This window comes from Dermacentor andersoni, chromosome 2 (genome assembly GCF_023375885.2).
Source record: "Dermacentor andersoni chromosome 2, qqDerAnde1_hic_scaffold, whole genome shotgun sequence".
NCBI classification, from domain to species: Eukaryota; Metazoa; Arthropoda; class Arachnida; order Ixodida; family Ixodidae; genus Dermacentor; species Dermacentor andersoni.
Genome location: NC_092815.1, coordinates 78,021,641 through 78,048,904, shown reverse-complemented (window position 1 = coordinate 78,048,904; position 27,264 = coordinate 78,021,641). Strand labels below are relative to the sequence as shown.

Here is a 27,264-nt window from a genome sequence, read left to right as displayed (position 1 = left end):
AATCTATCTTATTGGAAACGAAAGTGTGCGTTAGATTCTAGTAAATACGGTAATTGATGCTAATAACTAAACAAGTGGAAATTAATGGAAAATCTGCGTTTCGAATTTCAATAAGTATTATAAGCACTTCTGGAGGATGCGGACTATTGTCTGCTCATGCTGGGCCACACCTGGCCTCTTAGGAATGAAACTTTGGCCACACTGTTTATCGGTGTCATAGCCGTTAAGTCTTGCTGCTAATTTCGATTAGGTTTGAACACTCAGCTAGCATTGAACCACGCGAAGCTTCAGCCCAGAGCTTGTGTATGTTACGCTGGCCGTGCATCATGAGGAATGGCAATTAGCATTTACAAAAGGCTGTGCGCCAGCACATGCCCACTCTCGGTCTCTTCTGGCTAGACACTCTGGCTGGCATCACTTCATATTGACCTATTGATAGCACATAAAAATGTGCAATCTGGGTTTCGCTACCATCCGTCTAGGACAAAGCTGGTCTGCACCACGTAGCACGGCCAGACTGGAGCACACAGGTGTGAGCACGCACTCCAGCCATTCCGTGCACACAGCACACATTGTGCTATATGCACTACAGTTGCACGTAGCTGCACCTGCTGCATAGTGTAGCTACCATGGGATGCTGCGACAAGCCCTATTGCCATTCGGATGCTTAGACAACCAAAATGCATGCTCTGATTGATCTCTGTGGGTGACATGGCTCCAGGCGCATGGCAGTCATGGAGGAAAGAAACAAAATAGGAGGGGCCTTGACGTCAGATTTTTGAAGCCGGAAATGCAGCCATGTTGGTGTGCCATCGCCCATTGTGCCTCCAGTCAGCTCACTGGAGCAGATAGGCGGGAGCTTTGAATTTGCATTGCTATGAGCTGCCAGTAGTGTGTGCTGCCAATGCGCGTCAGAACAGCCTACGAAACTTCCGTAACAGTTTAATGATGCAGACGCGCTCCTGTGCTTTTCCATGGCACGTTGAAGAAGACTACGAAGACTCATGCCATGATTACTTGAGTGTGTCTGTTGCTGACTGACAACTCACATTTATAGACCCAAAACACAACTTTCAAGTTTGCACACCATGCTCCAAGGTCAGGTGGTCTCGCGAACAGAATCTGCTGTGAGAAAGACACGGGCCGAAAAAAACCTATCTCAGTTTTCAGAGGCCTAGAGCAGCAGCAAGAGCTTCAGGAGCGTGGTTACTATGGCAATGTTGACATTTAGGGCACCAGTCACAGTGGTCCTTTGCGAAAAAGAGCATATGACTTCTGCCACACTTTCTCCAATACGTCCTGCTGGCCAGGGCCTCTCCTATGCTTTCCTTCCTCCATTGTGGTAATGCAAGCCAGCCCAAGCAGGTCATCTGCTAACAGAGTTGCTCAACTTCAGGTTGCATCGCCATCATGCTTGAAACTCGTGTTAATAATCCCTTCAAAATGTTTTTGGAGTGCGGCGACCATCGCTGAGCTAATCTGCGCATTGCCGACATATTTGCATGAGTGAAAGACAGTTTCATTCAAGCCCCGGAAATTGTGTGTTTGCTGTAGAGATAAGTGCAAAAGGAAATGTGCTACTCCTGCCACTCGGTACAATAAAAAAGCAGCCATGCACAGCTATCTAGTAGAATATAGCTCTGCAAAGTGATGAGATCAGCAACTTCTGCCCTCTTCTTTCGGAATGGAGGACGTTGAGGAATATTGCACTTGTATCTATGCTCGTAGTCTGTTTTTCTTTTTTTGCAAAATACTTTCGGTAATATATTCCTGGGAGACACCATACTCATTCCAGGGCATTTTTTATGCATATAAAGAAAGGTGGTTCAGGGCCCCTTTAATACTTGCAAATCACTACAGGGAAAAGTGAAAGCTGGTCAGAGTGCATGATCGTAGTGATGATTTTAATAGGGTGTGTGGCCCTTGCAAGATGTCTATACTGTATATGCTTCTGTCATTTTCATAGAGTTGCATACTGACTGCTGCTGTTTAGAAATTGTTAATTGCCAGTGGCCCTGACAGTGGTTGAACATCTGCACGAATTGCGCAGAATTTAGAAATTGTTAATTGACAATAGCTCTTAGAGTAGTTGACCATCTGCACGAATTGTGCTGAATTTTGCCAAGCGCACTTGTTTGTGCCATCCTGCTCCAAAATGATATATTAGTGGAAAGCTGTACTGAGCCTGCGCTAAATGAAGCATAAGTTCTGTAGTAAAACTGAAACCAGAACCTAAAGCATGCCGCCATTGTCATCATCATCATCATTCTTGAAGTCAACAGAGCGGCCATGGTCATGGATATAGCTGATGCCTTTAGTTCTCTATTTGTTGTTTTTGTGCAGTTGTCGCATTTATTTCTTCGTGGATGTTCTAATGTCCTGCTGCTGTACGGCCTTTTTTGTGTAGGCTGCCATTCAGTATTCCTTGTAACAGTGTGGCACGAAACTCGCTCAAGGAGAATGCCGTTTAAACAGTAAATAAAGCAAGAAAAAAAAAGCCTTAGATAATGTCTGGTGGTACATGGTTTATCATATTTATATATAATTTATTGGGCAAAATAAGCTGGCTTGGTGGTCCACATTGCGATGTACATTATAGATTTTTTCATTGGGCAACAAGGAAAGGGTATGCAATGAGTCTTTCCTCCTCTCTGGTTTGTGCGAGCCGGTGCGACCTGCTTGAATGTGTTGCCACAGCATGCTGCAGAATGATTTGGAGATCTTTTAGGTCATACTCTTTGAAATTTATGTGATGTCAGTTCATACAAGGTTGTCGAAAAACCACTGTGTAGCCTTTCAGTGTAGCAGTAGCAACAGTATGTGGAAGTTTCTCTTGGCTGTGTGAACATGTGACATGCATTATCAGCCGCAGTGTGTATATCCGTTGTGAACAATTGTATTGGTCTTCACTCGATGAAGGGAACTGGCGTATGTGGATTGCCAGCGTGAATTAGAAAATATTCTCGCTACCTGACTGCTAAACGTAGGAACTAAAGCATAAGTGTGTTAGTGTACAGCCGACCTAATGCAATCCTGAAACATCTAAACATAAAAAAACATATAAAAAATTTGCGTCAGCCTCTGGCATCCTTCTCACGCATTTCAAGTCTAGTAAAATTACTAAGCCATGTCTATGCTAGCCTCCTGTATGAGGCAGCGAGAATTGCTCAACACAGTGAACACTGCAATTGTCAAACCAGCATGATACATATAAGCTTTGGGCTTCAGCATTGCCTTTTTGCCCTGTAAAGAAGTAATATCCAAAGAGGATAGCATAAAAAGGATCCTACGACTATTTCTGAAGCTACAACTTTCATAAAATGGGTGAGTACATCATAAAAGACAGGATGAACAAGACTGAACAAAAAAATTTATCCTTTTCTCACACGAACAAAAAAAAAAAACAATATACTGGCTAATGCCACAATAAGACCTCACATGGTCACGCTGCATGCTTTTACTATGCAATATATAGAACAAACAGATCAATAACCCAGCATCTACCACTGCACCAGACGCTCGTGCAGTCTGCAGTTGATCACTTGACTACTCTCAAGTCGGATCCACATGTACGGTATGTGTACCAACGAAAACTACTTTATTCCTGGGCAGAAACCTCGTCCAACAAAAGAAGTAGTCGTGCAATGTATCTGTAGGTAACAGTTTGCACACTTTCCAAAGCAAACAGCACAACTTATCCTGCAACAGAATGGTGCCCGCGATGTTTAGATCGCCATATTTTTTGTAATTATTCATGGCTGCTAAACCACAGCTTAGAATTACAGTGAGAATGCTGCAGTGAGGTCCCATTCGTGAAACAAACTTTCACAAATATGCAACTGATCTCTGAGGCTGATTGTAGGCTCAAATTAACATGCGCGCATACGTCGCACTGGGCACTCCGTCCACCTCAATGCTAGCAGAAACTCGGGCTATGCTAATTTAAATCGCTTCAGTATTTCTCACAGAACCATTTCCCTTTTAGAATATGCCACATCATAATAAATAGACTGCACGAGCGCAAAAACAACCACCAAAAATGCTGCCAAACATATACCTGGCATACAACATGAAGCACTTGCTCAAGACAGCATGTTGACTGCCCATAGATGACGCCACTGCCTATGCAATATGGCAGCGCCCATAAGAAAAAGGTATATAGGCACAAAGTGGCCGTATGTATTTTGTGAAGAGAGGGTGTCTGTAAAGTATTCTGTGCTTTTGGTTTGCCCAGGACCATTAACTTGGCAGTAAACAATTTCCCTCACTTTGGAGGCACTTACAGAAATGTAGAAAAGATAATCTGCATGGCGTCTTTCAGTTGAGCACCAGTAGCCAGACTATTGGTAAATTTGGGTGGTCTGTCTGCTTCTCAAAGGTGGAATGCAAGATGCTCCAGATCCAAGTTAGAGAAAACGCGCACCTCCCGAACGGCGGGTAGCTTTTTGGAAAGTGAGATGAGAGCTACGGTTGAGGGAAACTGTCTGTGATGCCTGACTGAATGCCGCCACATCACACAGCATTGTAGCATCACGGCCAGTGAGAGTGCAAACCAGACAAAAATTGTAGGCTACAAAGGCAATCTCTACAGTGGCTGTCGCTTGCAAGAGAGTCCTACCAGTCTTATGCCAGCACAGCAAGTTTTCGGCATGACTGTAACATGCTGTCCCTGCTTTTGCCTCTTGAGTCAAAAGTATAACTGGAGACTGCTAAGAAATGCAATTGTTACCATATTGCGAACAATAATGTGAGGCATGCAAAGCACAGCAGCCTGAACGGCCGCACCGACACCGGCAAAAGCATGCTGATGGAAGCTATATAACGCTCGCACGACGGAAAACTTGCCTGACCTTGCATTTGCCCCGACATCATGGGTGGGAGCATTTCTGGGCGCTGCAAGTCGGATTTCACCGATCTGAAAGACCCAACCGAATGTACTCGGAATGTCTTTCTCTGCTACCCAAAACAAGATGAATACCTCTTGAGCGCTTTGAAGTGACCACCTGAATTTGCCATATAAGGAGTGCACCACGTTATCCCTCATACCATGTCAATGCGATGCTACCAGCAAACGGTGCCACCATACGTCCTTGTGCCCAATACTTCATTGGTGTACCACATGAAATATTGTCACATTGTAGTGATTGTAGAGGACAAGGCACTGCCAAAGGTGGGAGTTAAGAATTAAATTCTTTGTTGGGCAAACTTTTATACAAGCAAACAAGGATTTGATAACACAGTTGGCTGTCACTAATACAGATGCTTTTGGTTTTGTAGCATATCACATATGAGCTCGATATGAAAAGGCAACTTATGAGATCCTTCACAGTTACCTATTCTGCGTAGTTTCTGCCTCTATAATCTCCCCACACAATTTGCAGGCTCTGGCTTGGCCGGCACTTCCAATTGTTAAGAAACAGCTTGTTGATGCTGTGTCAATTATTTCTCAAGTGACCATGGTTCACATTTCGCACGTTTGGGCACTGCCACATTTATTCATTGAGACAGCTCCTAGACTATGCTCTGTTTAATTTGTCTACCCTGGCACCACTGTCGTGCAGGCTGGTTGACTGGCTGGATGAGTGCAGTCCCGGGTCGTTCCGCCAGGCCCTGGTAAGCTTCTCCTCTCGCATTCCGACTGCCATTCCCCTGGGGGACGCGGCCACACTGTCGCACCATCTGGCCCTCTACCTGCCAACGGCTGGCCTTGACTTGCGCACCGTCCTGTCAGGGCTGGGAGCATGGGCCCAGCCTAGCCCTCTCACGCCTGTTGCTCCAGTCACCTTGGTGGTTCCACCCCAACCTGTACAGCAGCAGGCATCTGTGAAATCTGGATCTATACAACAGGGATCCCAACAACAGGGACCTGTACACCAGGTCAGTAGTGATGATATTCTGTATGTGCTTCCAGAGAGACTGAAAAATAAAGCAGTAGTCTGTCTTTTCATGTGCGCTTACTTGAAAGTTCCATGTAGCATTACTGTGTGGCTATTCTCTAAGTATTCATGTGCGTGTTGCTGTATTCATTTTCTTAACTAGCAATGTATACATATAGACACATATACTCTAATATTCCTGTGAACGAGCACCAGCCATGTACAGTACTGTTTACTGTCAAAGGGAGCACCAAGTTATTAGTTTTGGACTGCTTAAAGCCCACTTTTGACATGAAAGCACCAGCAATCACTTTCTGCTCTTAGAAGTTTACCTGACATGTCAAATCAAGAGTTACTTTCCTGTGATGTTCATGATACATTCATGTTATGTTGCTTTGAATACCATTTAGGCGTTTCCTTTAACAGTAAACCGTAATGTACATGGATATTGCATAGTTGCTGGTATTGTGTTGTCATGTTGTTATGGAAAGTGCACTGTAGCCTTACTGTGTGGCTGTTTATGAGACAAGCCATAGCCCAAGAACTTTGAAATCAGCAATGAAGCATGAGACTGGCACAGATTTTTATGAAAGTCGAGACGAATGCTACATTCTAGTTAATTTTGGCTTGCTTGCACTTCAGTTTTGCATCAGTGCAAAAGACCTCAAAGCTGCTAAATGCCCATTCACCATTCTTTTAAATTGCAAAGCTTTGTTCACTTGCAACCCACAGCTGTGTGATGCCTTAAACAAAGATGAGTTTTTTTTCTTTCTTCAGCTGGCAAGCTGGTAGCCCTAGATAAATAAAGTTGGGTGCAGTGCTCAAAACTCTTAAATATCTGTTCAGAGCTGTGTACGTGGCTGTAAATTGCTTTTTAATGGATTGCTTTCTGCTTATACAGTTGAAGCTCGATATAACGAACTTCAGTATAACGAAATTCTCAGTATAACAAAATATTTAACTTTTCATAACCTCTTGTGTATAGAACACCATGTATTTAGAACCTCAATATAATGAAGTGTGTTTGTATGCGATGTCAATATAACGGAATTTCGCTTCCACCACAAAGGAATGCCGACATAATATAAATGGAAACTTCCATGGGACGCAGATGGTCATATGATTGAATTGCAAATTGCTGCTTGCAAATGAACCTCTCAAATTGCACACGGTGTGACAAGAGTGATTGCCGAAGTGGAGCCACATCATGTTCCTTATAAAGTCCAAGTGCAATAAGATCCTATCGTGCCCCGTGCACTTTTTGCTGCCAGAGCGAGAGAAAGCATGCAAAGGTGAGACAAGAAAGAGGGGGAGGGGAGCGAGCTTGTGGTAATGCGATCAAGCGGGTGCGAAAGGCAGGTAGGGGGGGGGAGGAGTAAGTTGGTGCACATTGCAAATTCTGGCGTGTGTCTTGGTTGTGGCTGCGCATGGCTGTATGTGCCGTTGAGCACATACGCAGTCGCGCACCCTGCTTTAGAGGTAACCTGCCGCGCGTGCTAAGAGTGGGCATGCCCAGACGGTGTGACATCATGTAAGCTCTCTTCCCTCGTGTTCAGTATTGGAGGTTGCATAATCTCGAGTTTCGGTGACTCATTGGAGTGAAAGGCAGACGAAGCATTCAGTCCCCGCTGCTGCCGCTTTTCATAATAGCATCGCCCACACTGGGACGATGCTATCATCCACAGGGGCTTGGCTTAATTCGTTCCGCCGATGTTAAGATATTGTTGATGTAGCACAAAACCGTACATTCGTCGCCAACTTTCAAGTTCATCAAAATAAATTGTTTTCCAATTCAAATTCGCCTTTTTTCGATTGCCTGATAATTCGGAAAATTCTGCAGCTCCTTCCTTTGTAAGAAAAATCGATCAGCGACTGCACTTATTCGCATTAAAGGTCAAATTTCAATACAACAAAATTTCGATATAACGAAGCAAATTGCCAATTTTACCTACTTTGTTATATCGAGGTTTAACTGTATTTTTACTGCTGGGCACACTTTACATTAGACAGCCGAATCTCCATAATTTGAACTCAGAGGGGCCCGAAAATTTGTTCAAATTAAAAGAAGGACTTGCTTTGAAGTATTCATGCACCATAGCATGATGCACGAATGGTGCAAGTTGTGAAATATCACGGCGCACAAGCACACAGCGAGCAAGGACTGCGAGACGGCCCACGCCAGCCAACGCTCGCTTCCCAATAACGGCAGAAAACAAAACTTAAAGAAGCAAGCTGGCGTCGTCCTGGAGCCGCATGCGCGCATGAAGACCATCGAAAGTGAGGGAGTTACGAGGGAATTGAAAAGGATGAGAGGAGCATAGTTGCGAGGAAGAGTGAGAGGGAAAAGGTTTTGCTTTCCTGCCAGCTTGATGGATGGCACTAATTAACTCTGCCACCTAAGACTGCCACCAAAGCAGCGCCATTGCTTGAACCTATACGTCGCCCGCAGTTGGACGACGCTATCATGAAAAATGCCGCCAACAGTGAGTGAATGCTACGTCTGCCTCTCTCCCCAACGCGTCCCAAGATCAAAATTACACAACCTCCAGGGCTAAACACGCTGGTAGACAATGCCATATTTCCTTTGCTCGCACGGGAATACGGCACTCATCAAGCCACCATCCTTCTCGGCTCACCCTCACACGCTTTCACTCGCACCCAAAGCATACTGCGCACACGGTGCAATACAATTTTATTGCAACTGTTGGAATTTATGTGGAACATGACGCTGCTCCACTTCTGCGGTCGCTCTTGGTCGTGTGGTGCGTGATTAGAGAGGTGTGTTCATAAGCATTCATTTGTAATTCAACTACAGTGGAATGTCGATAAACAGAAATCGCTTAAAGGGAACTGCTTCTTAAACATAACACCATTCTCATGGTTGGTTGGTTTTGTATTCATACAGTTGTATTCAGCTTTGTCTCTCAGTAAATGGAACTCCTAATAAATGGAACCGATTTCCCTGGTCCCTTGAGGTTCCGTTTAAAGAGAGTCCACTGTATTTGACCATGTGCATCCGCTGAAGTTTCCATTTATTAATATTCCTTCGCGGTAGCAGTGAAATTTTGTTATATTGAAATCGTTTATAAACACACTTCATTATATTGAAGTTTGTTATATTGAGGTTTAACTGTATCGGAATTACATTACTACATATTTGCCGAGAGAAGAATAAAAGAAAGAGTGGGGTTAGGTTATTAACGACAATTATAAGAATTCAATTGACAGTCAAGCCAAGAAAAGGAAAGGGGATATTTTCCATGTGCTTTCCTTAACTTAGTCATTACCTCTCTACAGATAATTATTGATGTCCACAGGCATTATTATCATGAGAGGCATATGTCAAATGTTTATGGAAATTTCTTTATTACAGTGATGTTACTCGGGCTTTGCATGGAAGCTCACTTTCTAGCTTTATAGCAGCTTTATGGTCGGTTTTGACCTTTCCTCATGGAGGCTTTAAAAGGTCACAGTTATGCCCGAAAGGCAAAGCATCAATTGTGATAGCAAAGTAGTAAACAACTATACAAAGTAAGGATAGTAGTTTTATTGGCTGTATAAACTTGTAAACATAGGCGTACTAACTGAATTAACAAGCATGGTGTCACACGCGCACAAGCGAACATTAACGCACCTCACTCGATGACCGCCGGAACTTGCTGTCAACACGCTGACATGAGGAAACGTGGCAGCAGCAGCAAGTGAAGTGACATTTTTGCTGTCTGTTGCTTCAACACAAAGTGAGCACCGTGAACACACAGCATGCACAAAGCTATGAGCCACCGACGCCCCCTTATGCAGATCGCTCTCGAGATATGGTACCACATGCGCAGTAGAACCCCTCCTCCCTCCCCTCTTCCCGGTGCCTCGCACGTGCTGGACGACTGCACGCTTTCTCCCTGCTTTTGTCTCTTTCGCACGGGCGACATGGAGCAGCGATCATCAGTTCCACTTGCACACTTTCACTCACACATACATAGTAGGGTGAGTGGCGACGGTTATCGCCCTTGGACTTTATATGGAACTTCACAGTGATGACAATGCTGAAGCCAGCACTGACGTCAATGGCAGAAATGCGCTTGGAGTGTCCATATAATTGCTATCACAATAATAAACAAATGGCCTGAGTGATGCAGTGGATGTTTTACTTTAGCATTTCACCAGTGGCTTCTGTCAAGCTGGAACCTGACCTGTAACTGGTGCTGCAAGGGACACCAACAAGTAGTCTGTGCTACAATGCCAGAAGGAGGGTCCATTGTTTTCTTAAGTAATTTGTCTAATCTTAATTGCAAGAAGAAGCTCGGCTGTTTTCATTTAGGTGCTTTATGAACTATTCTTATGTACGTAAGAGCTCCTATGTGCTATGTCTCTCTTGAGCTTTTCTGTAGCAACTTGCTGGGATTGCCACCCCTTGGCAACAGTGCCTTTACGTGACCTTTCTTGCAGGCTGAAGAAAATGAAGACCCAGAAGACAAACCGCGCCCCTTCTGCTGCCAAGTTGCCCCCACACCAAGTGTGTGCATGCTGTCCAAGCACCACAACGGGTCACTCAACTTGTGGCACCTCACATTCAGTGAGGAGTCCCACTTCACCCACGTACGTAAAGCACACTGCAGTGAACATGTGTGGACACTTGTACAGTGCCCCACAGTTTCAACATCCAAGAAAAGGTTAAACTGGTAGAGTTGATTTCTGTTAATTTTATCTTGGTAATTTTTTTTTTATCTATTTGACAACGTTAGAAAGTTTTAAACTCTCCTCGTATGTCTCTATTAAGGAAAAAAGCTAATTGCATTGAATGTTGGATAATTCTAGCTAAAGCTGATCACCAAAGCATAGGTTACAACGCAAGCACTGCCAACAGTGCTCAACTTGCTAACAGCAATATTCTGCACGAAAGTTCTCGGCTCAGTTCTGTCGAAACTGCAACCACACAACCTGCCACACATACACGGAGAAGTAAAGAAAAAGTGACATAGGAGTACTGCTGGAGAAAACTCAGTAGCACGGTGACAAGTAAGTGGGAGCATGTGCAGCAGTGTGAAAATGGCATGTATTCATTTGCTGCAAACATAAACTCAATCATGAACAAATTGCAACACACTAGACTGTGCTTTCTTGTTTCTATGTTTAGTAGTTGGTACAATATTTGTTGGACTTATTCCGTGGTGCTTAGTAAAGGACATAGAGAATGTTTAGTGGTAGGAAAGTCAGAACAAAGCACTGCAGGTTCACGTTATCTCACATAGGCCATGTTTTAGTTCAGCTTTTCCCGTGTGCATTTTGATTTTCGCAGATGGTAAAAATGGAGTTACGGGAACGATTGCTACAATTGATGTGTGCAACAATTAAAGTTGACGCTTTAAATGCTTTAAAGGGTTCTAAATGGTTTGAAGGGTTACAACATGCAGTATATATTATGCATTTGTGTGCTTTTTGCAATCATGGGTGACGGCACTTGACTTTTTTGCCAAATGTGACTGCCCAGGATTGAATCTTTTCATTGCAGATTTAAAATCTTCAGACTGACCTACTTTGAAAAAAATTTACTGCAACTTATCTAGAGTGACTATAAGATGACAAAAACATATTTCCCATAGGTAAACACCCATTGTTTCTTCATGAATACAGATAGGCTTGCATAAATACTTATAAAAGTTAAAATAAGAATAAAAAAGTAGATACACTGAAATAGATATAATCTGACTTGGCACTTGGGTAGCAGTCCACATTGGAGGCATTGCCGCTCGACTCACTTGCAGCAGAGCAACAAGCATGTACGCCCATAGCGTAAACGAATCGTGTGTGTAAGCGCAAGCAAGAAAACTCTATGGTCGTGCGCCCTTCAGTAAAACTAAATGAGTTGGAAACTTGCAGTAATCCTTCATTCTGTTGCCGACGAGGGGCAATCAGTTTTTGCGAGCAGTTTCTCTAAAAAAGAAACACAGGCATGGCAGTATCGTTCGTATAAAGCGGCATCATTTGTACATACCAGCACATGCCTGTGAACAGATGTAATTGCACTCCTGTGAGTAACAGAAAGTGAAGATCTAACAGTGACCCTTTGAGAGATTAGAAACCAGATAGATATCAGTTCTTACGAGCTCAACGAACATAAACAGTCCGCCAGACAAAACCAAAACTAACGCATGAGCGGTCACTGAAATGCCAGTCTAAAGAAGCCGTGAAATGAAAACCAAGAAACTTAGGACCAAAAAAGAAATTTTTTTTTATTGTATCCACACACAGTGGCACTGTTTGCTGGGCAACAAACAGTTAAAAAACTAAGCATATATATGGCACCGTAAATATATGACATCGGCCATTTGGGACATGTTTGCAACGCCGTATAATTACAGCATTGACGCTCAAATGGCTAAGCTGGACTTAAGCTGGAAGAATGGTTCATTGCTTATGGAAACGATGTCAATCATGCTTTGCCATGAGTATAGGGAATTCAAGATTGCTTCTGCAATGCCCACTTCTATAGCGCACTATTAAATGGTTTTTCATGTAACGAAATGAAAAAGCATTTTTTTACAGATTTCGAACTCAAATGAAGTTGAATTGATACTGTAGGGTGCGTTAATTGAGGTTTAATTAAAGTGCCTGATTTCAACCAACCTCATTTCCCTTTGTAAGTGACAGCATGAGCTATTGGTCCTTTGCACTGGGCTGATGGACGTGGTGCATTGGTAAGTCAAGGTATGTAGTAGGTTTGATTCCTGGCTATCAGGTGGCATTGAGATAGAGATAGAATGCAAAGCTGCCTGTGAGGTGATATTTTGGGGAATGTTAAAAGTGCTTGAAATTTCTAAAGATAACCTGGAGCCCACTGCTATCCTGTTTATATTGTAGCTTACTTGTTGCTTTGGCACACAAAAGTCGGTCATAAGATGTGAAGTGGTGAAGATGTGAATGCATTAAAGCGACGACACAACTGAATAGCTTGACTTCTCTAAATTCTCTCTCTTTCTTTTTTCGCAAGGAACGCTTGATAGTTGCTGTGCCTGACTGTTCATTACAGGTGCTCAGTATTGGCCATGCAGCTAGAGTATCGGGCCATCGGTTCAGGATAAACGACATCACGTGCCATCCTGTGCTCCCACTGCTGCTGACCACGTCGCACCACAACCTCCCCAAAGGGAAGGAGCCCCTGGACGAGGAAGACGAGCAGCCGCAGCCTCAGGACTACTTGGACAAGCGGCGGCGCGAAAGTGCGCCCACTGCTGCACCCACGGAGGGCTTCTGCAGTGAGCTCATCCTCTGGAAGGTGGAGTCTGTGGGGCCCCTGTCCAAGTCTGGTGGTGTTGCCGAGCTGGCCCGCATCAACTCGCTCGAGCCGTCTGCCTTCTCCAACGTTGCCTGGGTTCCCACACTGCTTCCCAGGTTCCCCCCTTCTTTCTTGTTTTCACATTACATAACTTTCTGAGAGATGGGGCAAATGAGTTCTGCGGAAATCGGCAAGTTGGAAGATGTTTCATGAAAGGTAAAAAATTGCCATTCACCTAAGAGTAGCATGAAGTTTCGAAGGAAACTTACACAGGCTTCTCAGAAAGAAAGCTGCTTAGTTGAAGAAAATTCATTCTGGTTTGGTGATTGAACGAGGGACCAGCACATTTAGGACAGTTCCTCTGCCACCTGAGACTAACAAATCAAAGGCCAATGGCAAATGCAACTCGAAGTGCACATGGCAAATGAGTTCTGTGGAAATCCACAAGGCAGTGGAAGTTTCATGGAAGGAAAAAAAAAAAAAGCTAAGAAGTGCCGAGTATGCCACAGGAGTTCTGGAAACAAGTTCTGACAAGTTCTGAAGCAAGTATTTTGTCGCTCACAGAGTGGACTTACTTAGTGGTTATGGCAGTGTGATTCTGAGGAGGAGGGGTAGATTTTAATGAGAAAGGAGGAGAGGTTGGCCTGGAGAGCATGTCTCCAGCCTGCTACTCCTCATTGGGGTAAGGGGAAGTGGGAGATAAGGGCAAAGCTATGTGGCAGGTGATTATGGTATGAAACAATGCACTACTGCTGTTGAGAATTCCTAAAGAAATTACTAGAGAAAGCTCTGATGCCAGGGTCTACAGGAGCCACAACTATGATGGTTCAGCCAGCATTACAATGACAGGCAATGCTGTGGATTTGCCTGAACTTCCTCCTTTTGTCTTCAAACAACTTTGTGGCTGTGGATATTGGCCATCTTTAACAAAATATTTTTTCATATAAGCGGAACAATTCACAAGTTAACATTCAGGTCTGAAGAGTCTTATTGACTTGATGTATTCATAAAAATACTTCACATATGTATGCCAATCTGACAGCTGATACATCAAAGACAGCAAAGCTATATATAACGAGTTCTTACTCCCTCTGGAAGCACAGTAGAACCTCATTCATTCATTTTGGATAAAAACACAATAGAAACATCCTATCTAGGAAAGTGTACAATCCGAAGTCACTAAAAAATTCGGCAGACCCAACTGTAGTTTATATCTACATAATGCAAAATGCTGCACAAATCATTGCAGCATGTGACACTGACACGCACTGATATTGTGGGACCCAAGCTGGCCGTGATGCGGGTTGTCATTTTTGTGGCATTGGCAAGCTTACGTTCACTCACCTCGAATTCCGCCTGGGTCAGCAACTTTTTCGAGTAGAGCAATTCGGCGAGAAGTTTTGATGTGCCCATTCAGTGAGAATCACTGCAGCATGAGATGCAGATGTGCGTTGATTGAGCTGCTGGGGCCTGAGTGGCCCAAGGAGCTCATTGTCATTTCAAGACAGTGATGCTAAACCAAAACGAAATCGAGCTGGGGTGCAACGGCGGAATATGATGCCACGATGCTGCCAGAGCAAGACATGACGTGCACATTGTGCTGCCTGCAGCAGGGAACGGCAAAGTATTTGACTTATCGGCAACTTGTTGCCTATCAAAAGCGTGCAGTGCATTACTTGCGCCACACGTGCTGTGAAACAAATAGGTAAAGATGCTTATCGCAGTATTGTTGGCGACGATAGTTGTGAATGGCAACATGCGACGACCTATGAGAAGATTTGCTGGTACCAGAATAGGAAACTGAGTGCATGGTAGTATTTTCTACACTCTTACAAAAATTTGCACCCTTTGGGGATTTTTGTGTCCCACAACAATGCAGCTTGAAAAATTAGTGTAGTGCATTGGGTTAAATGCTAGTACATATATCTTTGCATAGGAAGATTGAACGCACTACTAGTTTGCCTGTTTAATTAAATATGTATTTGTTTTGAGTAAAGAAGTTAATGTGTGCTTTTCGTTTTCTTTTTCACCTGAAACCATGCAGCACAACATTGGGCAGCATATCCAATTCACCAAGTGCCTGCTTTGTGGCCTCGGATGGTCTCCAGCTACGAGTCTACCAAGCTGTGATAGATGCGCGCACACTGCTTGCCGAGGTGTTGGCAGCAGCTTGTCGGAAGGATAATGCTGATGTGAGTTACTAGTTTTGTAGATCTTTTAATAATTTGCATAATTACAAACAGTTTCTTTTTTAGAACACAGACCAAGCAATCTGGGGCGTGATCAGGGATCGTTGTTCAGAGCACGTGTTCGGTTGCACCGCGCGCGATTGGCCTAGGCCACGCCGACTTCATCCAGCTGATGAAGTTGGCGCAGCCTACGCCAATCGCGCGAGGCACAACCAAATGCATGCTCCAAACAATGATCCCTGATTATTCCCTGCACTCAGTTACAGCTTTGCATCAGTGAACATGCATCACTTAATCAATATTAGATTTAAGCTAAGCTGAAAAAGCACCTCCTGCTATGTTGGTTACTGTGAGCACTTTTGGAGGGCAAGGGGCCATGCAATTAACATTTCACCTGGAACTTTGGTTCTCCACATTCAGGGAGCTTGACAGTGCTCCATCAGAAAAATGTCACTGTCAGCAAAGATTTACTGTTGTAGCAAAGTACCATGCTATTTGTTGTATCATGCTATAATGACAACTTTAAGTAAAATTTATTAAATAGCAGCTCCTTCATAGAAAAATTCTCAGCCTGTCCTGTATCTAGAAATAGTACCATATTTATTTGAATATATATATCAACCTTCTCTTTTTAGAAAGTTTGACACAAAATTAGCTATCGATTTATATTTGTGAACAAAGCTAGCAAAGTACCGAGCTATCAGAGTTCCACTGGTGCGCCCGCTGTAAGGCCAGTCTGGAGATTATCCAGACTGACATTAAAGGGCCCCTCACCAGGTCTGGCCATTTTGAACTGACAAACACAGAGCATACAATGTGCGATAACGATAGTGTCTGCAAAGTATTATGTCGCTACACATCATGGAAACGTTTGAAATTTCAAACCGAACGCCATTTTCCTTTTTCCTCACGGCCGTTGCACTCCAAGCAGGAGGATGACGTGCATGTGCTAGTGTGCCTACGTACATGTGTTTCCCGGGACGTCACTCATGGTGACACGTGATTTCAAGAATTATTCTAGGCAACATCTGTTATTTGTGTAATATGTTGCTTGTATAGACTAATTAAAGCTTAACGAAATAATAAAACACAAAAACCGAATGCCTGCATGTTTTTGTTTTACTTCGCTTCGCAGCAAGAGAGATGTACTTCTGTTTCATCTGCTTGTTCCCACTGTCATGCAGTCGTGCGTGCAGACGCTCAAACTACGTAATTTCCTACCGTGTTCCAGTGCGGGATCATGCTCTGTGATCCGCTTGTGTTTGCCTTAGTACTTGTGTAGCACTGACTTATAGTGCTAGTCGGGTGTCCTCATACACATGCGCGCAAAATCGTGCGCTGTGCGAAACAAGGCAACAATCACTACAGCTCGCGCGTGATGCCGTCAGCGGAAGTGCACTGCACCGCAATAAAGTGAGGAGAAAAAAAATAATGAAGGCGGGGCCCATGATGTATACGTCACGCGATCCTCGAGGTTCGGTATGGGAGAACGCAGGGAAGGAATTTCACTTAAGGAGGCTAGACGGTGCAAGTGGAGAGAGTGTCTCGCTTGGCAGTGGCACTCGCCTCCTAAAATCATGGGTTCGCGGCACTGAAATATTTCTATCTTGGCTATCAATGAAGATTTATAAAAAAATTTCGGCAGAATGCTTCCTAGAGTACACTTAACAACTTCCAGCGTATAACCAAAATTTGCTATGGGGCCTGGTGAGGGGCCCTTTAAGACATGCTGCATATCCAACACTGTGGCACTGAGGATAACGTTGCTTGGGTTGCCGAGGAAGCCTGCAAATGAATGCATTCGACAAGGATGACCTCTCCGGTAGTTCTGAATAGGCTGCCACTTGTGGCATTGACTAGCGAGATTTAGTAGCTGAGCGTATGGTAAATAAAGGTGTTTGATGTTTTAAAGTTCTTTATTTTTCTTTAACGATCTGGTTCAACCTATATTCGAACTAAGGTTTTATTTCTTAGGTTGTTCAACATCAGGGGTCGACATATATTTCTGTTTAACCTATATTCAACTAAATATAATATTAGGCATGGAATGTCCCTGCTTTTGAATTGTCTGTGTAGTCTTATGCAATGTCTCCCACACTGGCTGGTTGAGTTGTTCGCACAGAATTATGGTTATAGGAAAAAGCATCCAAATCTGCAGCTGCAAGTGCACTTTAGCATGATATTGCATGCAGTGAACTTCATGTCTTCTATTTGCAACATTTCGCCAATGATGCCTGTTTGTGTGAACTTCATACTGTACATTAAAGGGACACTAAAGGCAAAGAATAAGTCAAGCTAGTAATGCTTGAGAATCTCTAAAGCGTCATTATTATCGCAAACAGAGCCTTAAAGTCCCTTAAAGTCCCTGCCTGAAACAATTTTGACGATATTGTATAAACATACGAAGTCGTTAGAGTAGGTCCTTCTGATCATTAATTGATGCATCTAAGGGCTCTGCGTAAAGTGTGTAATTTATTACACGGTTTTAAAAATGTACATCGCTGCAGATCACAGCATACTGCTCGGCTGAATTTTGAGCTGCCCCTAACCATTTGACGTAAATTGCCCTAATGACGCTAGTAAGGCGAGCTATCAGACTGGCTGCCCAGGGCGCGTGATCAATAATTTTTCCAACTTTATGGTGAACGAATGTTGTTTGTAATAGTTGGAATGTTAGTTAATTTGTTTCTATAAAAATAAAGTAAGAAAAAGAAAATGCACAAAGACAATTTCTCACCACACTTAAGCACTTCTGGCACGCAGCAAGTGTTGTCTGCTTGTGTTACAACCTGCTTCGTTTTGATGAGAGCTCCACTGTCAGTGTCGGTCTCAGTGTTTTCGTGAGCGCCATGATTTGCTTTTGTTGCATTGTGGGCTGCAAACATAGCGACTGGCAATATGTCAAGCTGCGACATCGTGTCCCTTTGCAAGGCAGCAGACAAGCGAAGTGGCAGCAGCGCGTCGGATTGTCGCTCTCCGATCGGCCCCAGGATTTGCATGTTTGGGGCCGTTACTTTACACCAGAGGATTACTACCACAATAGCGTTACGCTAGTTCAGTATTTGGGTAAACGCAAGCGCAAGGGGACAGGGCCTGGCCGTTTGACCACGCTGTTTCACGATATGAGCAGAAGTGCAAACGTGAATGGTCTGCACGGTGCAACCACCTGGTGGCAAACCAAGCACAGTAGCAGTAACGAAGTGTATTCTTCTTTGCTGCTGGTGTAAATTTTTTGCAGGAGCGTAATCTTTAACATACTGTTTTTGTAAATGGTTAAAATGCTTTGCACTTGGTTAGAGCAAAATTAGCTCTTTGTTTGGCTGGTTAAGCTCTGTGCCAATAGATGGCTGAACCGTGCAGACCGATCAGGCTGCTCATGTACGTCTGCGCTAAAGCTGCTTCATCAGCTTGAGTTTATGCCTCCACCCATCCATCGAAATGCCCAGCTCGCCTGTGGTTACCGGAATACCAGACACGTTCGGCGCTGTGATAGAATGCTCGCAACGTACGCTGTTTCGATAGCTCTCGCTTGGAGTCGATTGCCAAGCAGCTGCCAGAGAGGTTGAAGAGGCTTTGCGCGCGCGTGCTCCTAGAGAACCGGAAGTAGACGACACAATGTGCCATCATGACGCAGAGCCAGTGAAGGTGGAGCTTAGCCCCGATCACTCGGCGAACGAGTTGAGGAGAAAATGAATGACTATGAAGGAGTGTAACTTGTAATCGTCCATAGCTCTCCTAATATGAGACGCTTCACACAAATTGTGGTGTGAATGATTAACTGTAGCTGTACCCTATGCATCTGCAAAATTTGTCTGAACCGTTTCAGGGGCCCTTCAATAATAAAAAAAATTGAGGTAAATGCAGGACATAATTAGAGACTTCACTGAGACATTCAAGTACTTGCCCGATGATGAAAGCACTCCTCAGTTAAATTCTGTCACTAGTACTCAACCACTCGCTGCAAAAAACACTCTTGTATTGTATTACAAGACAAAATAAAGTGCTACTTGTCGAGTTTTATTTCATTTTTAGAAAAAAGAACTCATTGACAACGATGTAGGCAGTTGAAAGGTTTCGTTTTTGCTCAACTCTGTGCTGCCCACGCTTAATGTTTCAATTGTTTCGTTATTGCGTAGTGCTGGGGTGGTTTTGCTGGCTCGCAAAACTTGCACAAACTGCAAGTAGCAGAGAATTCAATTTCCATGTGATGTCGTGGAATGACCAAACAGTCCACGCCACTTGACTAAAAAGCAGCTGCAGCAGCAAATCCACCGCCGTGTCTTGGCTCGATACCACCGTCTGTCGGGCACCGTTTTACTCACCGACGGCAGCAAAGGGTGGTGATGGTATATGCAACGTCACCACTCCCCCAGTTGGGTGGTGGGAGATTTAAATTTCGAAGAAGGTATTCGGACCCTTCAGATGCAATTTTCGCGTAAACTAAGTCTTTTCTTGGCACGAAACAAGTGTTGCGAGGTTTCTGGAATGGTATTGAAACAGTCCACGCTGACTTAGTATTTGCCTTTAGTGTCCCTTTAAGCAGTGGTACATGCACCTGGGCAATAGCTCAGACCTTCTACTAGTAGAGAGCAGTTTTATTTATTGTTATCTAAGGAACAAAATTTAAGTTCGATGCCAAAGATTTCTAGGGGTCTGTTTGATAGGTTCCCAGGGATAACATATTAGTTTTCTTGCTTTTTCTGGATTCCAAAAAACTTTTAATAGATACTGGGCTCAGTTGAGAACTGCTCCAGAAGTGTTGAAAAATTAATTCATGCTTTAAGAAACATAAAAAAAAAGGAAGCCCACTAAGGAGTACTGCTCAGGTATCATGACAAGCAAACTGGCTAGCATGAAAGACCTACGTCATGCTTTTATTTCTACGAGTGCTGCCAAAGCGTCCAAGGCCTCGTGATGTGTTAAGAAACTGTGCCTCTTATTGCTGCAGACCATCAGCTTGTCCAGCACCACGTCGTCTGGATTGGACATGCACCATGCAGGGCTTCAGGAAGAGTTTCGCATAGTCAGCCTCCAGTCCACAGCTCGTCCTGGCTGCATCGTTGAACTAGATGCCATTGCAGACGCTACAAATGTGAGCAGTGAAGTGCAAATCTCAATGCCTCTCTCAAATGTACTGCAGAAGTAGTTGGTGAACTGTGAGTGGGGCCATAGAACCTTTTACTGCACCTTTAAGTGTCTTTCATGAATAAAATGGAGTGCTACCAACATGTGCATGGTTGCTGCACCTAGCTGCATGGATCACAGCACATGTTTTTAGAGACAGTAGGGGTGTGCGAATATTCAAAATTTTGGATACAAGTCGAATAGTCTTGCTGTTCAGTTCATGTTCGAGTCAAGATTTTTATATTTAAAGTTGTTGACAAATACTCATTCACTTCAAATACTATAAGGGACGACAACAGTTGTTGCAGTCTACATGCAGAAAGATCTATGCAAGTAGAGGAGAACAGTGGCTGTGGCACAAACGAACTGATCCTTTAGCTAATGCCTGAATATCATTTCTGCACATCAGTTTCCAATCATTAAATAAACATGCCGTGCCCTAAACAGCCTATGAATTTGTGATCTTGATTTCGGCAAAGCAATTCCTTGACCATTCTTGCTAAATCTTAGTTCCTTTCAAAGAGTGTGCATTGCTGTAATATAGTCAACGTCTGATTTTTCGGATTCCCTAGGGGCCACGAAAACGTGTGAAAAATCGGGCAGTCCGAAAGAATGAATGGATGCCTTACAGCCCCCAAGTGCTAATGTCGCCACAGGCACGTCCGAAATAACTCTGAAAACCTGCCAATACACATATTAGTTGTATCGGTGCTCATACTGTGACAGGAGATGGCATGTGAGCGTGTATAATTAAGAAATACATACTGTGCATCTTCATAAGAAGCCAACAAACACTGACACCAAGGACAACATAGGGGAAATTACTTGTGCTTAATAAATGAAATAAAGAAACGATAAATTAATGGAAATTAAAGTGGATGAAAGAACAACTTGCCGCAGGTGGGAACCGAAGGTTTCGGTTCCCACCTGCGGCAAGTTGTTCTTTCATCCACTTTAATTTCCATTAATTTATCGTTTCTTTATTTCATTTATTAAGCACAAGTAATTTCCCCTATGTTGTCCTTGGTGTCAGTGTTTGTTGGCTCCTTATGATATGACTAATAAAAATCGGGCCCCTCGGTTAACCCTCTTTCTTCTCGTTTAATACTGTGCCTTTGGTACTCGCCCTTTTCCAATTTTGGTATGCGTCACCGCCTAACATGGCTGTATTGATACGAAGCTGACTTTCGGGAACCGGCATTATGCATCGCGTCGTGCTTTCTGAGCTTCGAAGCCATTGGCGAAAATTATAAAGGCAGAGTCGGCGCCATTGCTGCCAGCGGCAAATTCTTCCAGTAAAAAGCACGGCATCGAACATCTAGTAGCTTGGTAGCGAACGTTGAAGTAGCTAGGCCTAGCATTGCCGTGGTGGTGGTTAAAGCAGCAAGTTTCTGACTGGTGTTGTATAAGTCGATATTGGAATGCATCATGTAACCGCGCAACCAACAAGGGACAAAGAAGAAACACACAAGACAGGCGCGGATGGACAGGCGCTTTTTTCGTTGCGATGATAGATTGGACTTTTTACAGCTACTGCTTCAGGAGGGCACATGTAACCAGCAAATGGAGGCCTCTGGAGAGCACCTGAGATTATAATAAAGGAGCCAGCGTAGCATCTCCAGGGCACCCAAGGGGTAACAGGGGAAACAAAGGTTTAAGCAGGGCGGCCCTTGGGTTGGCTGTCCACGATAGCGGACAGCCGATCTTATACACCCCTGGCATGCACAGGCCTCGGCAAGCCCCAACCCATGGACCAGTCCAGGTTCTAGCTTTGGTGTCTCCGTCGCTGCTTTAGTGTCCTGGAGGCGCCGCCAATAATGCGAAATAATGTCACATTGTTACAACTAGTAAAAAACACAATTGAATAAATATAGTTACGTCCAGCCGCCAACTTGTGACGCTAAGTTCAGCACTACCGCACCCCACAACTTCTGCAAAACCAGTCAGAACTTTGCCGGCTACTGCTGCCAGCAGCTCTGCATGTGAGAGTGCCTGTTCGAGGGGGCGAGATAATCAAAATGGCGGCGCTGGTGGCCTCAATAACGCTGTTTCGGAGCTGCGCTCATGACGAAAAATCTGGAAGATTGGACGGTGAAGGGTTTTTGCATCTGAACTTTGAGATGTTCTTATACAATAACTGTATGGGCGGTGGTGCTGCAAAGGTGACCAAATTATGGGGCATGTCCGAAAAATCGGGTGTCCGGAAGATTGATTGTTGACTGTATTGCGCTTAGCTTTTTCAGTGAGCACTAGACTCTGCTCGACGCATCTGGTGACGTGCTGTTCCTTTGTTTCATTACTGCCATTGTCATGGTGCATCAGATCCGATCACATTTCCCTTATTTCTGATTAACAAGCTTCTCAGTTAAAACAACTTTCAAGTGTTGATGGCATTAACGGTGCCAAATAATGTAAATGAGCCTCCTTATTTTGCAAACGGAGTCCACGCAATTTATTGTACTTCCTTTTGTTTAGAAATTACAGATATTCTATATTCAATCCGATATTCGAAGCCTGTTCTTTTTTCCTGATATTCATATTCGATCTGATTTGAAAATTGCACCATTTACACACCCCTAACCGGCAGGCATTTTTCTGTATAGTATTAGCATACACTGCTGAAAAAAAACAAACAAAAAAAACATGTAGGTGGCATTCCAGGATCAACAAAGCAAATCTTGTTGCATCCTACAGGAGCATAAGTTGTTGCTAAATGACACAGACATTGTACAAATTATGTACAAACTGCGCAAGATGACGCAACACATGCATACCTGCCAACTCTCCCGAATTGTCAAATCTCTGGAAAAGTGGCTGCCACAGCACAGCGCTTAGTTTTTTTTTTCTTTGCGCCCTATCGCTATAATCCTATTGTGCCTTATAATATGATCATGCGGGAAAGTAGCGTGGGAGCAGTTAGTCGCGAGTGTGCACTTTGAATTGAGGTGGCGGCTGCCAGCACCACCACGAACATGAGCAACCAATGGACGCTGCCATATAGGATTTTCAGGATTGGCTCGTCTCAGATTGGCTTGTGCGTTTTTAGCAATCCACTCGTTATATCATCGGGGGTGTGCTAGGCTTCAGTTGGCTTTGTCCGGCTGCCGAGTAAAGTGTGGAACACCAAACTACTTTTTGTGTTGTTTAATTGGAACGATCGATGGCACTTTCAAAAGCCAAGAAGTACTTGCAAGTATCTATGAGATAACACACGGCTGATTTTCCGTGCTTTGTCACTTCGCGGAAAGGTGACAAGTATGGATTCTGTACCACATGCACCTGTGATGTGAGCGTTTCGCACGGCGGCAAGGCTGACATCAAGATACAAATTGCTTCACAAAAGCATCAGGACTATGTTGATGCCATAGAGTGCAGAGCAACATTGGCAGTTTCCTCCAAAACAACTGCGAAGACAGTGTGATTTGTGCAGAGTGCCTCTTCATGAGATTTCTTGTCAAACATAACCTGCCGCTAAGCATGAGTGATCACGCGGGACCGTTATTTCGGAAAATGTTCTCAAATTGTGACAATGTTAAGTGCTACAGACATGGACTTATCAAAGCAGCTGCCATCGTCGGGGAAATGGTTGTGGACGCCGAAAGCTCAATGCTAGAATCTTTGAAATGCCGTGCTTTCGCAATCGCTGTGGACAGAAGCAATGACAGCAGGTTGCAAATGTATCCCATCGTGGCAAGTTACTATGTTGAGGAATTGCAGAATGTCAAAAGCCGACTGCTTTGTTTGCAAGAACTTCATGGAGAGGCCACTGAGCGGAAGATTGGAAATCTCATTCTGACCACGCTCAAGTCACGTGATATACCCATGAAGAACTGCATTGCATTTGTGCCGACAACTGCAACGTTGTGACTGGGAAAAAGAATGGCATGGCAGCTGTGCTAAAAGAAGCCCAGAAGAGTTTGACGGTTGTTGGCTGCCCATGTCACCTGATCAATCTTGCGGCCAAGGAAGGAGCCAGCTGTTTTCCTGTGAAATTCAATGAGGTGCTCATGGACATCTTCTACTTCCTTGAGAAGAGAGCCAAGGGAAAAGACAGGCTTGTCGAATTTCAAGAGATGCACAACACAGAGGTGCAGAAGATCTTGAAGCTCATGCCAACACGGTAGCTATCGTTGAGAAAGTGCCTGACCAGATTGCTGAAGCAGTGGCAGCCCTTGGTAAGCTCCATTCTAAACAAGTCAAAGCCAAAAAAACCAGAAGCGTCCATCCTTTCTAGGATAGTACCAGATCTCAAGAAAGCTACAGCTTTGGGAGTAGATAAGTGGGATGAAGTCGAGCAAGGTCGCCAAAAATGGAAGGAGCCAAGAGGCAAGATGGGTGTAATCCCACAAAAAGAGTGCAGCTTTCATCCGAGGGTACCGGACATGCCAGCTTGACCCATGAGGATTCCTGATCTCCGACGTCAACTTGGCCTATGGCCTTCCTTTTTTTTTTTGAACAGTGTGATCCCTGTTTTTGAAAAAATCAATTGCCAACTTCGATCCCAGGCACCTCAAATTCATCTGCTCGAGTCCCTCTTGGTGCAGCCCTAACGGTCCGTATGGCTAGCTTTGTCAACCCTTCTGCCAGGAGGCCCATTCTTCACCACTGGAGGTTCCCTACCAAGACCTGAAGAACCCAAAACTCAATGAAGATCTAGTCCTTGGGAGCCACACATCGTCTGTTGTGGAGGGGCTGCCTACCAGCGACAAGCAGCAGTATTTTTCTGCTGTTTGGCAGGGCTTTGCTGTAATCAATTAATTTCCACTGGAAGATGAAACCTTAAAGAAAGCAGAAGTTGCCAATTCGAAGTTTTTGAGCAGCGCATCCTTCATCCAGTCCTTCCCACAACTACTATCCCAGGAGAAGAACCAGTCGAGAGAAGAGGCCTTAGACGCCCTGGAAGAAGAACTTGCTGAGCTGCAGGTGTATGATGTTTCTAAGGAGATCCTAAATGAAGAGAGGATTGATGTTCAATGGTCAGAAGTTGGAAGAATCACTAGCATTGAGGGAAAGGTGAAGTTTGGCAGAGTGGCAAAGGTGATGCTGCAACTACTTGCCATTCCACACAGCAATGCTGAATGTAAGTGGATCTTTAGAGCGGTTAAGAAGATGAGAACTGATTCTGGTCTTCGCTTTCCAACAAGACTTCTGGTGACCTCCTCATGGTGAAGGATTGCCACTGCGGATTTTGTTTTGAGCGCACGTATCCTGACAAGTTTTGAAGCTTGCAAAGTCTGCAGCTGCCAGGTCCTTTCTCAAGTAAAGAAGTTGAGCCCCCCTCCACTGCAAGCACCAGGAGTCCAGGCACTGGTCTTCATGAACCTACTTGGAAGAGTTTCTGACGATGCAACAACAAAGATATCAGTTCAAAATAAACTAACTAGTGGGCCTCCACCCTCACATCTTTCCGATGTCAGTCTCAATAACTTCTGGATCGCTAAACTAAAAAAATATAGCAGTTTCGCCCAAAAGGCGGAGCACCAATTGCGATAAATTAGTAGACAGCTATACAAAGTAAGGATAGTAGTTTTATTGGCCCTATAAACTTTGCTTGCTAACTAAATTAACAAGCACGGTGTCACGTGCGCACAGGTAAACATGAGCACATTTCACTTGATCGCGGAAACCTGCTGTCAAAACGCTGGAGTGAGGAATTGCAGCAGCAGCAGCGAGCGATTTGACCTTAGTGCATCTCTCTCTTCAGTGTGAACGAAACGTTGAAAGCACAGTGCATACGAAGCTACCGGCACTACTTGCACTCTGCAAATATTGCAGATCGCGTTGAAGATGAGGCCCGCGCGAGTGCACACTTTGGCCATGTCGCAAATCACTTTCAAGATTTGGTGCCCACACAGCTGCACCGTAAGCAGCAGCCGTCGGAGAAGAATAATACTTTCCCCTCCCTTCCTCACCTCATTCCCATGCCTTGCACGTGGAAGAAAAGGCACCCTTTTGTTCCGCATTTTCAGCTCGCACATGCGAGATTGAGCCATGTTCACTGGCTCACCTTCGCACGCTTTCACTCGCACATACAGTATATGGTGCGCTGCAATGATTTTATCGCCCTTGGACTTTATACAGAACCTCACAGCAGTGGTAGAAATGTGCCTGAAGTGTCCATATAATTGCCCTCGCAATAAAAAAAATTTTGACCCCCCCTCCTCTTCTCCTTCTCATGCGGCGCTCTCCCGAATTTTCATGTTGCTAGGTTGGCAGGTATTCACATGACAATGGGATCGAGTAAAACACATGTAGAAAATATGTATATGGGCCACCAAAGTAGAGGTAGAGATTAACTGACCAGACAACCAGCTAAAAAGCATGCGATCAGAACATCGAGAAATGCAACAACAAGGGGTGTGTGAATACTGAATAGTAGATTTCAAATTGAATATCAAATTAAAATGAAGAAAAAAAAAGCCGAATATCGAATTGAAGCTATTAAATATTCTTGGTTAAAACACGTTGGCGGGCTAGTTGGTTATAATCCGTCCTCGTCCAGTCGCACTTATACACTCTACCATGAATTAAATATTCATCAGCAGATTTTTCGCAGTTTAATGCTTACAAATTTTTGTCATGAAAACATGGTGCTTCACATGCTCGGGAATCTCCTAGCATTTCAGAACAAGAATGTAGCAAGCTATCAGTAACTACGGCACATAGAAGTTAAGATACACCGTACGATCAATTCTAATTTAAGGGAACGCCAAATTAGTATGGCAGCACTGATTGCAGCTCAGTTCTAACATATAAAGGCCTGGAAAATATTTTTTTAATCAATAGAATTTGTATCGAACAA

The 27,264-nt window shown here is 44.1% G+C and overlaps 1 protein-coding gene across 5 annotated transcripts in view; it reads left to right on the top strand.

Moving 5' to 3' along the window:
• Rbcn-3A (rabconnectin-3 alpha) overlaps positions 1-27,264 on the top strand; it is a 177,208-nt gene that overhangs the window by 28,286 nt on the left and 121,658 nt on the right. For all 5 annotated transcript variants that reach the window (XM_055076936.2, XM_055076938.2, XM_055076937.2 and 2 more), the window contains 5 exons: positions 5,562-5,877; positions 10,323-10,472; positions 12,904-13,265; positions 15,194-15,341; positions 20,287-20,430. In XM_055076936.2, the coding sequence (XP_054932911.2) occupies positions 5,562-5,877; positions 10,323-10,472; positions 12,904-13,265; positions 15,194-15,341; positions 20,287-20,430 (1,120 nt within the window). The remainder of the gene's footprint in view (positions 1-5,561; positions 5,878-10,322; positions 10,473-12,903; positions 13,266-15,193; positions 15,342-20,286; positions 20,431-27,264) is intronic.